A 16855-nucleotide genomic window follows, 5' to 3' on the forward strand; every position below is an offset into this window, starting at 1 on the left:
AATTGTATTCCTAATTTTTTGAGGAACCTCCATACTGTTTTAGATAGTAGCTGTACCAATTTACATTCCTACCAGCAGTGTATGAGAGTTCCTTTCTCCCCACGACTTCTCCAACTCTTGTTATTACTTGTCTTGTTAGCCATTCTAACAGGTGTGAGGTAGTATCTTATTGTGGTTTTGATTTGCATTTCCCTCATAACTAGTGAAATTGAACATTTAAAAAAATATATCTGTTGACTGTACATCTTCTTGGGAGAAGTGTCTATTCAGGTCCTCTGCCCATTTTTTAATTGAATTGTTTGTTTTTTGTTCTTGAGTTGTAATGTGTTCTTTACACATTTAGGAGCTTAGCGATTGTTTGCAATTACCTCTTCCATTTGGCTGGTTGCCTTTTTGTTTTGTTGATGCTTTCTCTTGCTGTGCAGAAGTTTTTAATTTGCTATAGTCCCATTCATTTATTTTTGCTTTTACTTCCTTTGCCTTTGAGGTCAACTTCATAAAATCCTCTCTGAACACAAGGTCCATAGTACCAAGTTTAGTGCCTGTGCTTTCTTCTGTGCAGTTTATTGTTTCAGGTCTTATATTTAGGTCTTTGATCCATTTTGAGTTAATTTTGGTGTATGGTGACAGCAGTCTAGTTTCATTCTTTTGCTCTTGGCTTTCCAATTTTCCCAGCACCATTTATTGAAGATGCTTTCTTTTCTCCTTTATATGTTTTTGGCTCCTTTGTCAGTTTATAACTTTTTACACACATATGTAAACTTACCTTGTTTTATTACTACTGAGAAGTAATCAGCCCTAGACTTAATTCCACAAAACACAATAGCTGTTAGCATACTTCCCTTCTCCTCTCCAGCCTCTATTTTATATCTGTCCCCTACCATCCATGTTGAGATCTTCTGAGTTTTAATTCTCCATCATTGCAAAACAAAACAACAAAAAAACATTTTTAGAGTTACACATATTAAGAATTATCAATAATTATTAAGGCATAAGGTGTGCTTGTAACACTTGTTAATTCTTTTCTTATCCTTGTTTCTCATAGCCCACATCCTCCCTTTTTTTTGTATTCATTGTTTTTCTGGAATGATTCTTTCAGAAAGTGCCTGTGGGTGGTTAACTTTCTGAGTTCTTGCTTTGCCATCCCACTAGAAAGATAGTTTGGGTGGAAATAAGATTCTTGGCTCAACACTTATCTTCCTGAGACTTTCAATGATGTTGTTTTTATGTATTTGGTGCTGAAAGAGAACTTCCTTTGTAAGTAATCTGTTTTCTCTTCTAATCACCGAAAGCTTTCAGGATCTTTCTCTCTTGATCCTTTTGTGCTGAAATTAAGCTGCTATGTGTCCAAAAGAATATCTTTTCTCATATGTCTTCTGGGATCCTTGAAAAGATAAACATTTCTGTCTCCCTCTAAAGCTAAACATTTTATTCTTTTCATTCTTGAATATTTTTTTCCCTCTATTTGTTTTCTGTTTCTGGAATTCCTATGAGGCAGATGGAGGAATTTCTGCATCTAAACTCCAAGACTTTGCACTTTCTTGTATATTTTAGTCCCTTTGGTGCTGGGAGGTTTTCTGGGCTCCATTGTCTAAGCTTTCATAATTATTCAGTTTTGTATATATCTGGAGACTATTGATTGAGTTTTCTGTTTACATCTTAAATCAATTCATTTCCTCTCTGCTAGCAAAAAACAGGTAGACATAGGACGGAAAAATCAAGCTCTTATTCCCAGTGGTTACCATAAAATTTTGAAAAATGCCTTGGAATGCATTGAAAAAGAAAAATATACAATATTTATAATAAATACCACAAAGCCTTATTAAAGGCAAAAAGTAATATCTGAAATAGAGACAACAAATGTAAGTTCATCTCAAGGTAATTTGAAATTTCAATTGGAATCCAGTTTTTGAGGGGTGGGGGAATTTCACAAAATGATTGTAAAGTTCTTAAGGAAAAATACATACATGAGACACAGGAAGTGACAAATGAATTGTAACAGCATAGGGTTCAGGTAAAGGTCCCTACAGAAATTCCAAATAGATTAAAAAACAATGAAAAACATTAAATAAAACCCTCAAATAAGTGAATACATAGATAAATAAATAATAAATAAATATTGTTAAAATACTATTTGGGAGAATATTGTAAGAATCTGGGGATAGGAAGACCTTCTTAAGCAAGACAGGCACTCCAAAGCCATGCAGAAAATGATAGATATCTGATCATAGTAATTGCTACAGTATTACTCCAGTAACAATTTGTGTTAGGTAAAATATAGAAATATCAAAAGAAAAATGATTGAATGGGAGGTTAACATCCCTTTAATCTATAAGAAAAAGATGAAAACCTAATAAAAAAGTGGGCCCAATTTATCTGTCACTTAACAGAAAAAGAAGTGAAAAGAAGTGATACAAATTATGTAACTTTATTATATATCAAGGAAATGCCAATTAAAACAAAAAAGAAATACTTTTGCCCTTGATAGCCAAAGATTAAAAAAATTGATGCTATATAGTATTATGAACAATAGGGAAATAAACTTGCTTAGGCATTGGAGGTGAGAGGACAAATTGCTAGACCCTTGGGAGTGTAATTTAACTCTACAACCTTGGTGGTGGTATTCACATAGCACTGCGAATGTGGTGATGGTAGTGATCATGTACCTCCTAGAATTGGTCGTGGCCTTCCTGTGACTCCATGACAGCTGTGGTGGCTGTATTCACACAACTCAGTGACAGTAGTGGAGGTGTTGACATAGCTGTGATGGTGGTGGTGGCGGTGGCTACAGAACTCTGAGAAGTTAGTCTCCACATAACTCTGCTCTATTAATCATGGGATTCACATAGTGTTGCATTAATGTGTGTTCATATAATTCTGTGATGTTGTCTGTGGTGGTATTCACAGAAATCTGTGGCATTGTTTATGGTCATATAACTGCAAAATTGGCTGTGTTATTCAAGTAATTCTGTAAAGTTGGTGGTGGTAGTATTCACATGACTATGCAATGATCCTTCATCCAACTCTGCAATGCTGGTCATTTTATTTGTTATTCTGTGAAGTGGCTGCAGATGGTCTTCACATAACCCTGCTGCAGTGGTTGTGGTATTCACATAACTGTGATGACGTGGTGATGATGGTATTCAAATGGTGCTATGATGATACCAGTTGTGCTATTTACATAACCCGGTGGTGTCAGTTGTGGTAGTCACATAACTGTGGTCATGTTGGTGGTAGTGTTTCCATAATCGCATCATTGGCTGTCTATCCACTTATTTCTGTGACATTGGTCACGGGATCACATAGCCCTGTGATGGTGGTGGTGTTAGTATACACGTAATCTGTAACTCTGGTAGTTGCATTCACGTGACTTTTTGACATTGTTGCTGGTGTTATTCTCATGAATCTGTGAGGCTGATCATGGAATACACATACCACCATGCTGACGGGAAAGGTGGTATTCAAATAACTATGTGATGGAAGTCATATATTCACATGACCCTGCAATGTTGGAGGTTGTGCTTATAGATGCTGTGAAATTCATCATGGTATAATATTTCTATAACACTGCGATGTTTGTTTTTCATGGTATTGGCATAACTGTGCATCATTGGTAGTGCTATTCACATATCTTGTGACAGTGGTGATGGTGTAATTCAGATAATGCTATAACTTGGTCATAGCACTGGCACACCTTGAAGATATTCTGAGTCCAGTGCCAGACCACCACAATAAAGCAAATATTGCAGTCAAGTGACTCACATGAATTTTTTTGTTTCCCAGAGCATATAAATGTTATGTTTACACTACTTTAGCCTATTAAGTGTGCAATAGCATATGTCTAAAAAAAACGATGTAAATACCTTAATTGAAAGGTACATTTTTGGTAAAAAATACTATTATCTGAGGCTTCAGCGAGTCTTAATCTTTTTGCTGGCAGAGGGTCTTGCCTGGATATTGATGAAAAAGCAATATCTTCTCGGCATAATAAAGCGAAGCACAGTAAAACAAGGTATGCCTGTATTTACACAATTCTATGATGATGGTGGTGTTGGCACTGCGAGGGAGTGGTGGTGGTATGCATGTGAGTCTGCAACATTAGTCAGGATACTATGTAACTCGGCCTTGCTGGGGGTCATGGTATTCACAAAAGTGCAATGGAGATGGAAATATTTGCATAACTACTATGGTGATCATGGTATCAACATTTCTTTGTGATGTTGGTGGTGATATTCTCTTAGATGTGTCAGAGTGCTTGTGGTATTCAGATAACCCCATGCAGTGGCTGTGGTATTCTACATAACTGATGGTGTTGGATATACTAATCCTATAACTCTGAAAAGTTGGTGATGTTCTTCATAAAACTCAACGATGGCGGCAGTGGCATTCACGTAACGGGTGTGGTCTCCACATACCCCTGCAAGGATGGTCATGGTGCTCACACAACTGTGAGGTTGTTGGTTTTAGCCACATAGCTCTGTAATGTTGGTGGTGATATTCACATGTCTCTTCAGTAGCCCTGATCATACTCCCATAAATATGAGATGGTATTGGTAGTGTATTCAAATGACTCTGCAGTGGTGGTTGTGAAGGTGTTCACATAATTCTACGATGGTCGTGGTGCTTATATTTATATAACTCTTCAATGTGGTGTTGGGATTCATAAAATGATGCAACCCTAGTCATGTTATTCACATAACTCTAAGGTGATAACTGTGGTATTCACAGAACTCTGTGATGTTGGTGGATTTGGTGTTCACACAGCTCTGCAGCTCTGGTCATGATAGTCACAAAACTATAAGCCTGAATGTAGCATTCAGGTAATTCTGTGATGGTCATGGTGGTATTAATATGACTCCTCTGTGATGTTGGTGATCATGGTACTCAAATATCACTGCAGTGTTGCTAGTGGTACTCACATAACTGTGACAGTGTTCGCAGTGTGCACATTACTCTGTGGTGGTGGGATTCACATAACTGCAACTTTGGTCTTCAATAGCTCTGTGATGGAGGGCAGAGTATTCAGAGAATCTGCAGTGGTTGTTGTCACATTCATGTACCTGTGATGGTGGTCATGAAATATTCCCCTAAGTTCATGACGGTGCATGTGAAATTTGCATAACTCTGTAATGGTGGTGGTGATGGTATTCACTTATCTCTTAGAGGTAGTGACATTGTTGTGACACAACTCTGCCACTTTGGTCATAGTAATGACTTCACTTTGTAATGTGGCTGATGATGGTATTCACATAACTCTGGGGTGTTGTTGTAATGTTGACATAAGGTGTGGGAATCTCATAACTGCAAAGTGGGCTGTGCTCTTCATATATCTTAGAGACAGTGGCAGTGGTGCTCACATAGCCCTGCCATAGTGGTGTGACATTCACACAACTCTGTAATAGCAGTGGTTGGATTTGCGTAACCTGCACTACTGTTCATAGTTTTCATATGACCTGTGACATCATCATGGTATTTACATAATTCTGAAATATTGGTCATGGTATTCATATAACTCTGCAATGGTAGATGTGGTATTTGCATAAGTCTATGACTTTGGTTGTGGTGGTAGTCACATAGCCCTGCATTGGTGCTGGCATTCACGAGTCTGTGATGTTGGTTGCTAGAATCACGGGACTCTGCAGTGTTGGTGGTCATCGAATTCATATATCTCCACGATGCTGGTCATGGTATCTACATAACTGTGATGGTGGTGGTGGCATTTAAATTACTCTGTGATGTGATGCTGGTGGTTTCATATGACCCGCCATGGTTGGAGTAAAAGTCACATTTTATGGGTAGAGGGACTTAGGCTCAGAGACGTTTAATGTTTTGCTTAAAGGTACATAACAAGATATGACACGGCCAGTCTCAAATTCAGGTTTCCTGAATAATGCAAATGCAGTCTTTTTTGTACTACACCATGAAGTCTCTTCCTGCTAAGTCTAAATTTAAAGGCATTGGCATAAAGCATCTGTGCCATCAAACTCCCCAAGGGCTTTGGAACACAAATATTGTATCACTACTATTTTAGTTGTTTATTTATGACTTTAGTTATGTCCACACACACATATATACATTTTCATGTGTGAAACTGATAAATTGAACTACAAATGTAGATGTGTAAATTGAACTTCTGAAAATTTGTGTTAAATAATGCAGAAGAGGGCTTTCTGGTAAACCAAAATAAAGCATTGAGGATAATCTGTAGTTTATTCGTAGAATCCAAAATATATTTATTAAACATTGAAATTTAATATTGGCAAAAATGTTGGTATTGTAGTATTTTCATTCCTTTCTGTATTTTATTTTTTTAAATTATAAACCTCTAGAAGTCTTGTCGAGGACTTATATGTTGTTGGGATGTTAAGGTCTGGGAAGTGATTACATGGCAGGTATGTGTTTAAAGAATCATTGAATTAAACATTTACGATTTCAGCATTTTATGGCATATAAGTTACACCTCAACAAGCCGTTTTAAACAATGTACTTCTAAATAAAATGAAAATATTATGGTTTCAGAAAAGTCGAGTGTAGTGCTAATCTAAGCACTCAAGATATTTTCTTATGGGTATGAGTTATTGCTTTTATAGAAATAGGACAAAACATTACCATGAGGAGAAAGTTAAATATGATTTAAGAAATGTGTACTGCTTCTAAAAATGCCCTTGATGTTGTTAGGAAGTGTCTCTTCATCTCAGCTCCCAGGGCTCATGATTTACTTTTTTCCCGTTGCAGTACTTGGGGTGCATTGAAGTTCTACGCTCAATGAGGTCCCTTGACTTCAGTACAAGAACGCAGATTACCAGGTAAGCCTTTTAGCAAAATGGACTCCTGCGGTTTCACGTAAGAGAGAAATGATTTTGGATGTTATCAGTCTAGAACTTTCCAGAGAGAAAGGCTGCCCCTTGAGTGCTGGTGACTGGGGACAGGGAATCAGGACCCACTGAGGTTCAAGACTTCCATGTGTTCATCCATATTTGTGACATGTGTCCCTTGACACAGCACCTTGAAGGACACTCCCCTACTTCCAAGTGACTTTGTAATTAAGTCGCAGACAGATGGAGTATTTATGTTTTCTCTTTAATAAATGAAACTGTAATACCAGATATTTAAAATTTGCTGAACTGTGTTCTTTTTAAAAAGAAAATCAAGATGTCAGCAGAGAACTTCCAATAGAATACACAGAAAACAAAATGCATAGAATTGGAAGTAGAAATAGTAATGGGAGTAGTAATTTAAAAAGCAGACCAATTCTTTTAAAGTGTCAGTGACTTTGCACAAGTTTATGTATTCTCCATCATCAACTAAATTCTAAATTTCTTGAGGGCTAGTTCTGTATTTAAGAATTGTTTTTATAAAACTCATAGCCTAATACAATTTATACATTTAGAAAAAATGCCAATTTCAAGTCATGTTTAAGAGGAGAACTGAAAAACTAGGACTGGGTCTGTTAAAAAGCTACATTTCCAACTTACATTGCTTTGGCAGTTGTGGAATAATCTATGTTGTGACCTCAGAAAATGCCTCATATTTATTTCATTCAAATCACTTTATTGTATATCTTTGGGTTAGTAAGCCAGTCTAAAGATTGAGCTTTAGGAAGCAATTATTTATAGCAATTAACTGATAAATAATGTACATACCTTAATTCTATGTTTTAAGCACCACAAGATATGTCTTCTTCCTCACTGAAGAAATTCATGTTCAGGAGAGTTGATATTTCTCTTTTCTCTGAAGCTACTGAAAACACATATACATGGTGGGAATGCACCAACATTTGTAATCTACACTAAGGGAATAATCCATCTCCACATGTTCATAGAAAATGGTTTATGAAAATTGTCAAGGTCAAAGAATGGTATTTTGAAGTGATAATATTTAATAGATAAAATTGAAGGTTTACTTAGTCAATCATTCATGCATCCGGCCCATGAAAAAGTCATGTGCCGTGCAGCATCTGTGGGAAGAGCTCTCTGCCACATGCCTGGGAGAATACTGGAACCCATGACACTGTTCACCTTCTCCTGTGTGGTAGTCATTTTTAAAGAGAATTGTCAGCCATTTCTACTGAATTCCCTTTAGAGATATTAGAACTTTTGAGATGGTCAAATCGTTTTAATTCTCTTGATATACTGAGCATTTAGTGCTGGCTGTGCATGTGCAGTGTGCTGACCAACGTGGGCTGTCCTGCTTTGCTGGATCTTTCAGTTTTGGGTAGAAAGATGCATATGCAAATGATTGAGGGGCATGGGAGGGGCACAGACCTCGTCCTGCTCTTGGGGAGGGGTCATGGGGGGGGCAAATGAACAATCCCACTGCTCCATTAGATAAGGACCTTAGCACTCTTTGGGGTAGAACCCAAATGCGTAGATGTGATAATAACATTGTATGAGAAAGTTGTGGATCAGACATTCAGTCCCATTCCATCTAGATTTCAGCAAAGACACACTATGTAATGGGCAAGGTGGAGTGCCATTTCTGGACATAGGCAACTTGGTGTTGAATTCTGGCTGTACCATAATTGCCTTGGTTTTATTAAGCTTTTGGAAAATTATGTTTTCTTGTCTCTAGCCTCATTTTTGTCACATGACATGTTTCTTATTTTAGTTAATAGCTGGGGACCACTCATAGGAAAAAAATTGACAAATCAATGTCAGAAATAAGCCTTTGCATCCAGGAGAAGAATACCCAGCAATGTCTTCTAGATGTGGCATATGGTGGAGCTCTTAAGGCATCTGTGGTAACTGAGTGTTAAATATACCTAGAATTAAACTCTACCATGTGGTTTATTTTATGTCCTAAAGGCATTCTTGAAAGCTTACCGGGAAATATAATGTTGTGATTAAGTTATATTATACAGGTTCTAGGAAAACCTGTTTCCAAGTTTCCTTAGCCATGCCTCTCATAAAAAAACAAAACAAAACAAAACAAAACAAAACAAAACAAAAAAGCATTTTTATAAACACATAACCAGTCTCTACTCACTTGTTCCACTATTTCAAGTTTTGGATATAAGTGGTTTTTTAATGTTCTGACAGCTGAACCAAGTGTTCTTTTGTTAAGGTCGTTTTAGTTTTATGCTGTTGCTGTGTCTGAGTTCAGTTAGGCTGGGGTGCTTACTATAACACCACCCATGGATTGATGATATTTTACTAGTAGGTAACTTTAAAAAATACCTGGGAGTTTCCATTGTTGTGTGCTTCGTTTCGGTGGTGGGTGTTAAATGCCCTAACACTTTGGGCAGAAGAGCTTGGTGACTTGTTCACACTAATGGGTGCCCACTGTGTGGAGGAGTTGGCCCATATATGGAGCCCAGCTCTGTCAATTTCTACCTCAAGGGTTGTTGTGAGAAACAGGACCATTTCTACATCTGATGTCCATAGGACAGGGCCTGGCAAAGAGGCAGACTTGTTAAAGTGTTTGCTCTGTCTCATTGCCGGAGCTCATATTCAGCACAGTGGGTGCAAGACCCAATTTTCAAAGAAAAAAGGAGTATCTGTGAGCATTTCCTCTATTGCTCTAATAGAGGTCGTACAGGTGGTGGTCTCGGTAGCTGTGAGACCTACCACCTCGGTAGCTGTGAGGGGACAGAAATGCCCTGCAGAAGAAGAAATAGCTTCTGAAGAAAGACATTGCTTTCCAATGTGCCCTTGGTCGCCAAACCCAGCATAGCCTTACCCTCTAATATGTCCCCAATCCAGTACAGTTTTGGAATGTAGCATAGAATGCCTCCCCACACCCTGTAGATTTGCAATGACGTTGCATATTGCAGGCTATCAGAAACTCCACTGCTGAAAACCATGAAACTCTGCTATCCTAGTGTTTCCCAAACTTGCTCCACTGTCTGACAGAATCTGCCATCCTCCCTCTGCACCACCAGCACCACTTCATAGTTTGTAAAAACCCCTTGGAAACCACCATTCTCTTGCATGGATTTCATACCATACTTTGTAGCCCCTGAGGGGTATGAGGGAGGGTCTCTGGTTGGTGTTGCCCTGGGTAGATGGGGGCTCCAAGGAGGGAGGACCCAGCTCCCCAGCAGGGAACAGTCAGAGACCTCTGCTTTCATCTTAGTTAGGCCACTGGCTTTCCACACAAGGTTACGGTGTCCAACAACACTAGATACCACTGTCCAGAGACTAGCCTGCCCTGGCCTGAGCCTGACTGTCAGACAATCACACCATGCATCTCCCTGAGAAGTGCTGTCACGTGACTCATCTTAACTCGCATGGGCAATGAGTTGAACTGTGTTTCCAATAACAGGATCCAAGGAAGACCATGCTTTCGGGTCTGACACCTGCACAGCAGCCTGTCAGGACAGGCAACCCCCAATGTGCTTTTGGGCGCTGGACCAGGGCAGCCTTACCTGCTTTCCTCTTTCCTTTGATTTCATCATCTGCTCGTTTTTATTCTATTTATTGTGTTAATTTTATCTATTATTGGAAGTCCTCTTAAGCTGGTTTTAGGACATGGAAGACTATAGTATATACATAATTAACCCAGAGCACTCAGCGAGGTGCTTCTTCTCCAACGGTAAATGCAAACATGTGATGTGTATTTTCAGTTGTAAATGACACCAGCTGACTTTCTGTACCGCCTGGGTTCATCAGCTGACGGCCAAGTTTGCTTTCCACTTAGAGTTGTGTAGACAGGTATGCCTTGCCAGGCTGAGTCCTTCCATCTCACTTGCTGTACTTCAAGGGTGAGCGCAGGTATATGTACGAGTGTAACACATTGACCAGGGCCCAACACAAATCCGCTTTTTCCAAACTGCAGAAAAGAACAATTGACTCTAATTTAGGTATTTATGTTTTTCTTGTTTTAAAAGTTGTCATAGTTTCAGTGGGCCCAGACCTTCGCCAGCACTGCCACATAGATGTGGTCCACCCCCTGGCGTTCCACTTGGCCTGTACATGTCCAAGCGTTCTGCTTCAGAATTGGGATGTTTGGAACATTCTCCAGGAACATGCATAAAATCTCTTTAGTTTGAAAACCAAAAATCAAAACCTGTAAAAAGAAAACATTTTTCTTTGGGGAAGGTATTTCCCTTTATTTCCTCTTCAGGGTACTGATGGGGTCTCTGGAAACATAGCTGCTGTGACATGTGTGTTGAAACTCAGAGCCAATTGGCCATGGTCTCTCACATGACTGCAGCATGTGACAGAATATGAATGAACACAGGATCAGCCATCAGCCAGTGAGTGGGACTGAGTGTTTTCATGCTGGAATCTTTTCTGTTTGATGTTTCATGCAGGGGACTTTGGTTAGAAGGTAGATGCGTGACCATGTAGTATTGGTCTGACAGTGCTGGGCAGTGCTTGGGTTTGAACAAAAGAGCAAGCTTGCCTTTGGTGACGAAGGAGAAAGAGCAGAGGCCAGAGATGTGGCATTCTGAATTGTGGGTGCTCGTGATGCCATGAGCACGGTGCCTGCCTTGCAGAGGTGGCCTCCAGCCAACCTGTGCATGGAGGGATCCCTCTTCAGCCCTAAGGAGGACCAGCCAGATGACCTCAGCGTGCATCCCCACACTGCCCACCCTCTCCTCTCCAAGTCGATCTGGAAGTCTTGGTAACTGTTCTCCAGTCTCTTCTGGCTTCCAGCGTTCTATAAATGCTCTCAGAAAAAGTCCAAGGTAAAAATTTTCACCGCACAATCCTTTTGCTCCATCACATCCTGGGCACCCTCATCCGCGTGCATCCGTCCAGCTCTGGTACGTTTCCTCTTGTGTGCATGAAAATCTCCCTGAGACCACACGCCCTGGTTGGACTTCCTGCAAAAGAGGAGCCGAGCAGGCTGCATGTGAGCACCCTGACCTCCTCCACCCATGCCACAGCCACCCCGACCTCTTCACCACCTGCCACCAACATGTCCGTGTCACATGGCCATGTCATCACAAGTTCATGGGGGATTGGAGCAGTGCATATGGTATGGTGTGGGGAAGGGCCACATTTACTAACAAGATATTTGTGTTGTTTATAGAGGCCTTCCCATCCCCAGGATGGCACTCAGGCCGTACGCTGCTGTGGTGGCAGAAGATGGGTGCGCAGAAGGGCAGGTAAGGTGCTGGGCTCCTCAGCCTTGGGGAGAACTGCAAATAGCGCAGGGAATACCATCCTGCCTAGTGGAATGACAGAAACAGCCAGGAAGTGGGGATCTGGACATCTTCTGTTCAGGTGTGGTGTCATTGTTTCCTCTTAGAGAACATGGACTCGTGGTGCTGCACCCAATGGACAGGACTTTGGTTCTGTTGCTTTCTCCCTTTGAAAGCCCAGAGGAAGTCATTCAGAAGGGCCCTTATTTAAAAACCATCACATCGGTGGTGTTAAGATGTGGGCTTCATACCTGGCATGTGACATAGAGCCCAGGCTGACTTTGTTTATATGCCTCGGTGCTCCACAGATCTGATCTTTCCAGCTTGACTGCTCCATTATGATATTCCAGAGTTCCTTTTTCACTACAAAACAAACACCTCTAATGTCAATTTAAGTTCAGTGTGCCAGGAAAAAGAGCGAATCTGCAAAAGTCTTCCCTGAGGCTGGTTGACTCTCAGAATTAGAAAGGAGAGCAGTGGTGTGAAAAGTCTGCCTCCCCACCCCACCCTCACGCTTTCGAGCAGTACAGAATGGCTAATCTGTGATCTTAGCCTTACTGGTTCCTTCTAAATTTACTTGTTCTGAACACGTTTCGCAGCCTGAGCCTGCTGCAGCCTTGCACCCTGAGAGGGGTGAGGCCTGGCAGGGAAGGAGTTAGTGTTTTCTCAGTTTAGAATTCTTTTTGAAAACACCAGCTTGCCTACGTGCAAACGCATCTGAGCTTTGGATAAAGTAAGCTGAGCCCTTCCGCTTCACTTCTACATTGTTACTTGGGTTTTAACACCAACCAGAATAGTTTTGTGCCCCTGTGGTGTCTCCTTCATTGTTGTTTACATGCAAGAATGTACGAGACAGGGATGTGTGGATTACAAGTGCCCAGGGGGCCACTGCCTGGGAGAGGGGCCCAGAGTCATGAGACAGAGGAAAAGGCATTCATTGCAGGTGAATAGTACCATGGAAACATGGAAGAGGTTCCCTGGGGCCTGGGTGAGCCTGAGAGGACTTCCTGGGGGAGGAGGCATTTCTCCCAGTGTGGGTTTCTCCCCCAACTACACGGTAGACTGAAAGAAACATAAGATTTTGGTAATTATTTCCACTCGAGCTCCACAGGGGCATCTAGAATGTGGGCAGAGTCACTCCTAAAAATCCTTTAGCTGGCGCCACACAAGTTCTTTCTGTCAAACTCTGTGCAGTAATTCCAATGCCTGCTGAACGGTGGGAGCCTGAGCCAGACATGGCAAAGGAACATATGTGCAGTCTGCACACATTCAAGGCCTGACTCCAGCCAGCTGCCTCAGGACACAGGGAGGGCCCTGGGGCCTGGAGCCTGCTTTCCCACAGGCCTCGCTTTGTCGGCACCGGGAGCACAGGGCTGGAGCCGGACAAGGAGCAGGGGCGGGGGACCACCAGCAGAGGGCCCAGCAGGAGCAGGAGCCGCCCTCACACTGGCTCGGTCCTTGTAGGACGTGCCTCAGAGTTCTCCCTTGGAAGGCTGGGCTCACTGGTGCGTTTTCCCACTAACTGCCTCCCGCTAAGTTAAATTAAATTAAGGATTGTCCCGGGCAGGGACAGAGCTCCACACTTTGGGGCGCCCTGAGGGGGACTGTGGATGCCGGAGAAGCCTCCATCACAGCAGTGGAAGCCAGACTTGGACCCTGGAAGCAGCATGACCATGTCTTTGGGCACCACCCATGAAGTTCAGAGTGGGCTCGGGGCTGCGAAATGACAGCGGGCTGAAGGCACAAAGCACCAAAGCCCTCAGCTCCTGGGCCTGTGTGTCTGAATTAGTTTTCAGTTGAGGCACCTTTGAACAGCTGACCTGGTCTGGTCTTTGGACAGGGGCTCCTGACCCTCACAGCAGAGACCCATGTACATGCAGTGAGGCTGCTGACCTCTCAGGCCAGTAAAGGGATCTTTAGGTGCCCGCCCAGCATTACCTCTTACCAGAGAAGGGTGTCCTAGCCACTCTTTCCCTGTCTGGGGTGGGGTTCCTCACCCATGGAATTCAGATGGAGCGCCCTCTTGAGCGCTGCTGAGAGTCTGAAAAAAGATCTGTCCTGTCTCACCTGTCCTTACTGTACCTGGCACATAGTAGGTGTTCAACAAATCTGGATAGGTTTATTATCATGAATTTAGTTTTGCAGTACACTCTTTACAAATTTTTGTATAGGATAATAGTAATTACTGATTGATATCATTACTAATTATCAGTAACAACCAATTTGATCCAGGGTATTCTAGCTGAAAAGAAAAATTGGTTTGATGCAACCAATGGAAGTTACTGAAGAGTATAAAATATTTGGTAATGTGACATTAATTTTCATTTGAGCCAATGTCTTGTAATTCATTCTATGTTCCTGCTTTGCCAGTTACATAACATTAATATTGAATACTTACTATGTTCCAGACATTCATTAAGCATGCCATTCACTCATTCAGCAAATATTTGTTGATCGCATACCATGTCCAGTTGCTGTTTAGACATTAGGAATAAGGTACTATATAAGAGCTTGCCTTCTATTATGGGGAGAGAGAAATAAACACAAATATATACAAAAGAAGGAAGTTAAGGTGAATCAAATGAACTTCTCATTTTTGTAGAAAATGATCAAATGTTGGCAATTGCATAGTAATTTCAGATAGTGATAAGAGCATGTGGGGTTTCTTCTCAGGACCCCTGGGAAACAGGTTGTGTGTGTTTTGGACATGAGGAAACTGAGGACCAGAACGTTTATGCAAACTGTCTGAGACGACAGCGAGGAAGTGGCAAAACTGAGAACTGATCTACAGTCTGTGATCGTAAGTAGCGCTGTGCTGCTGCCTGAGGAAGGGAGTGCGTCCTTCAGGAAGCTGCGGGCACTGGCAAACCCCACGCACACTGGGCAGGTGGACACCACTGGGAGGTGGGACTCCCCTGTTCACGACCGAATGCCCCTTCTAACCACAGTGGACTGATGGCCTTGAGCAGGACACAAAGGGCATGAATGCAAATGCAGGGTCTGTGTGAGGTGCTCACCGGCTGGCCGGTGGGGATGAGAGGGGCAGATACTCCACAGGAAAAGGTCAGTTGTGGGCAGCACAGGCTCTGCGAGGACTGTGCTGCTCCCATTCTGCCTACTCTGTCCGTCCTGGGAACGTTCACCTGCGCTTCAGCAGCTCTTCAGTGAGTGAATGTCACCAAAGAGCAGAGGAAAAGTAGTAAAAGTGTTCTTAACAACAGTTTTCTTATGAATAGTTTATAGAGAGGACGAGGTCCCAGTACCTCAACCAGTTTGAAGTCAGCAGGGTGGGATAGAATGGGGAGCGGAGGGGTGGGAAGGGGTGTGATTGGCAAGTGAGAGGGTAGACGAGACGAGGAAGGATGGGCCGAGTGGGAGCGGGACGAGATAGGATGGGCTGCGGTGAGGTGGAGGGGGCTGAGTGGAAAGAGCGAGATGCCATCTTTCTCTCCAAGAGGTCCTGGGCAGATCTGTCTTCCTTTTTCTCACCTTAAATGTCTCAATGAACCAGTCTGATTGTCCCCCACCCCCACCATACACACCTGGTAAATACAGACATCATTCTACCTCCTTGTTTCCCTTCCATTTCAAACGCTGGTTAACACTATGTCAGGACGGCCCGAGCATCGTGATTTTCTGACCAGCTTGTTATGTAGATCACGTGCAAGCGAAGCAGCTTTCTCCACCAGTGAAGGGTTTATTGACCAAGGACGTGAAAACTTCCAACCATGGGGCCTGTTCCTGGGAACCAAGTGGGGAGATCTTCATAGTGACAGTCTCCTGGGCAGGAGTGGCAGGGTCAACTGGGCGTGAATGCCTGGACAGCAGCCCAGGGCCTGGTATGGGCTTGGGTAGCCAGTTGCCCAGGTGAGACTGGATCTGGCAAGATGTGTGGCAAGGAAGGGCAAATAGGTAGGACAAGTTCTGATGTCACTGAAATGTAGAGAAAGGGGTGACACACAGCACCTACATTTTGGCAGAGTAAGTCAAGGACTTTGCAGAGTCTTACATGTAAAGCCTCAAGACTTGTTTGCTTGTGTATTTGTTTCTTTGGCAGCTGTTTAAGCTGGCTCTGTCCCCTGGTGGAACTTTCTGTTTGTTAAAGCGACCTCACTCTTTGAAAGCCAAAGGAGTAGGAAACATGTCGTCCCATGAAGACTCTGCTGCAGTGGGTTGGGGAAGGCCTGGGCTGTCCCCAAGGTGACCTTGATAATATCTCTGGATGATGGTAACAGGAACAGAAGTTCTGGGTCTTTTCTCTACCATATCACAGCAGAAGGAAAGGACTTCTCACCTAACCTGGGCTCCACTCTCGCATGAATCCCTTTAAGAACCCAGCAGGCTGGGCAAAAGGGACCACAGAGATGGTTTGTGTTCTATCAGTGCTCTGACCTGGGACAGGTCCCCAAAGATGTAACACACACACAGAGATCATCTCCTTCTCTGGAGCAGTGGTTCTCAAACTTGGACATGCATCGAAATCACTTGGAAAGCTTGTTACAACAGATGGCTAGGCCCCACCCCCACAATTTGATTCAGTGGGTCTGGGGTGGGGGTGAGAATTTGCATTTCTAACAAGTTTTCAGGGGCTACTAATGCTGCCTGTCCAGGTACCACATTTTGAGAAGCAGAGTTCCAGAGTTCTATTTTTAACTTCAGAACCACTCGCAGCTACCATCTATGAAACCACAGCTTTGAAAATGAGTCCATTTATTTTTTTTCAAATGATCCTACTCATCCAAAAATTTTAAAAATCAAGAGCAT

General features: G+C 42.5%; 1 protein-coding gene across 2 annotated transcripts in view; it reads left to right on the forward strand.

Moving 5' to 3' along the window:
- The window catches only part of SHC3 (SHC adaptor protein 3), a 249842-nt gene that overhangs the window by 113025 nt on the left and 119962 nt on the right, over positions 1–16855 (forward strand). For both annotated transcript variants that reach the window (XM_019713789.2, XM_074330218.1), the window contains exon 3: positions 6736–6806. In XM_019713789.2, coding sequence (XP_019569348.2) covers positions 6736–6806 — 71 coding nt within the window. The remainder of the gene's footprint in view (positions 1–6735; positions 6807–16855) is intronic.

The sequence above is a fragment of the Rhinolophus sinicus genome, linkage group LG04 (assembly GCF_036562045.2).
Source record: "Rhinolophus sinicus isolate RSC01 linkage group LG04, ASM3656204v1, whole genome shotgun sequence".
In the NCBI taxonomy this organism is placed as follows: domain Eukaryota; kingdom Metazoa; phylum Chordata; class Mammalia; order Chiroptera; family Rhinolophidae; genus Rhinolophus; species Rhinolophus sinicus.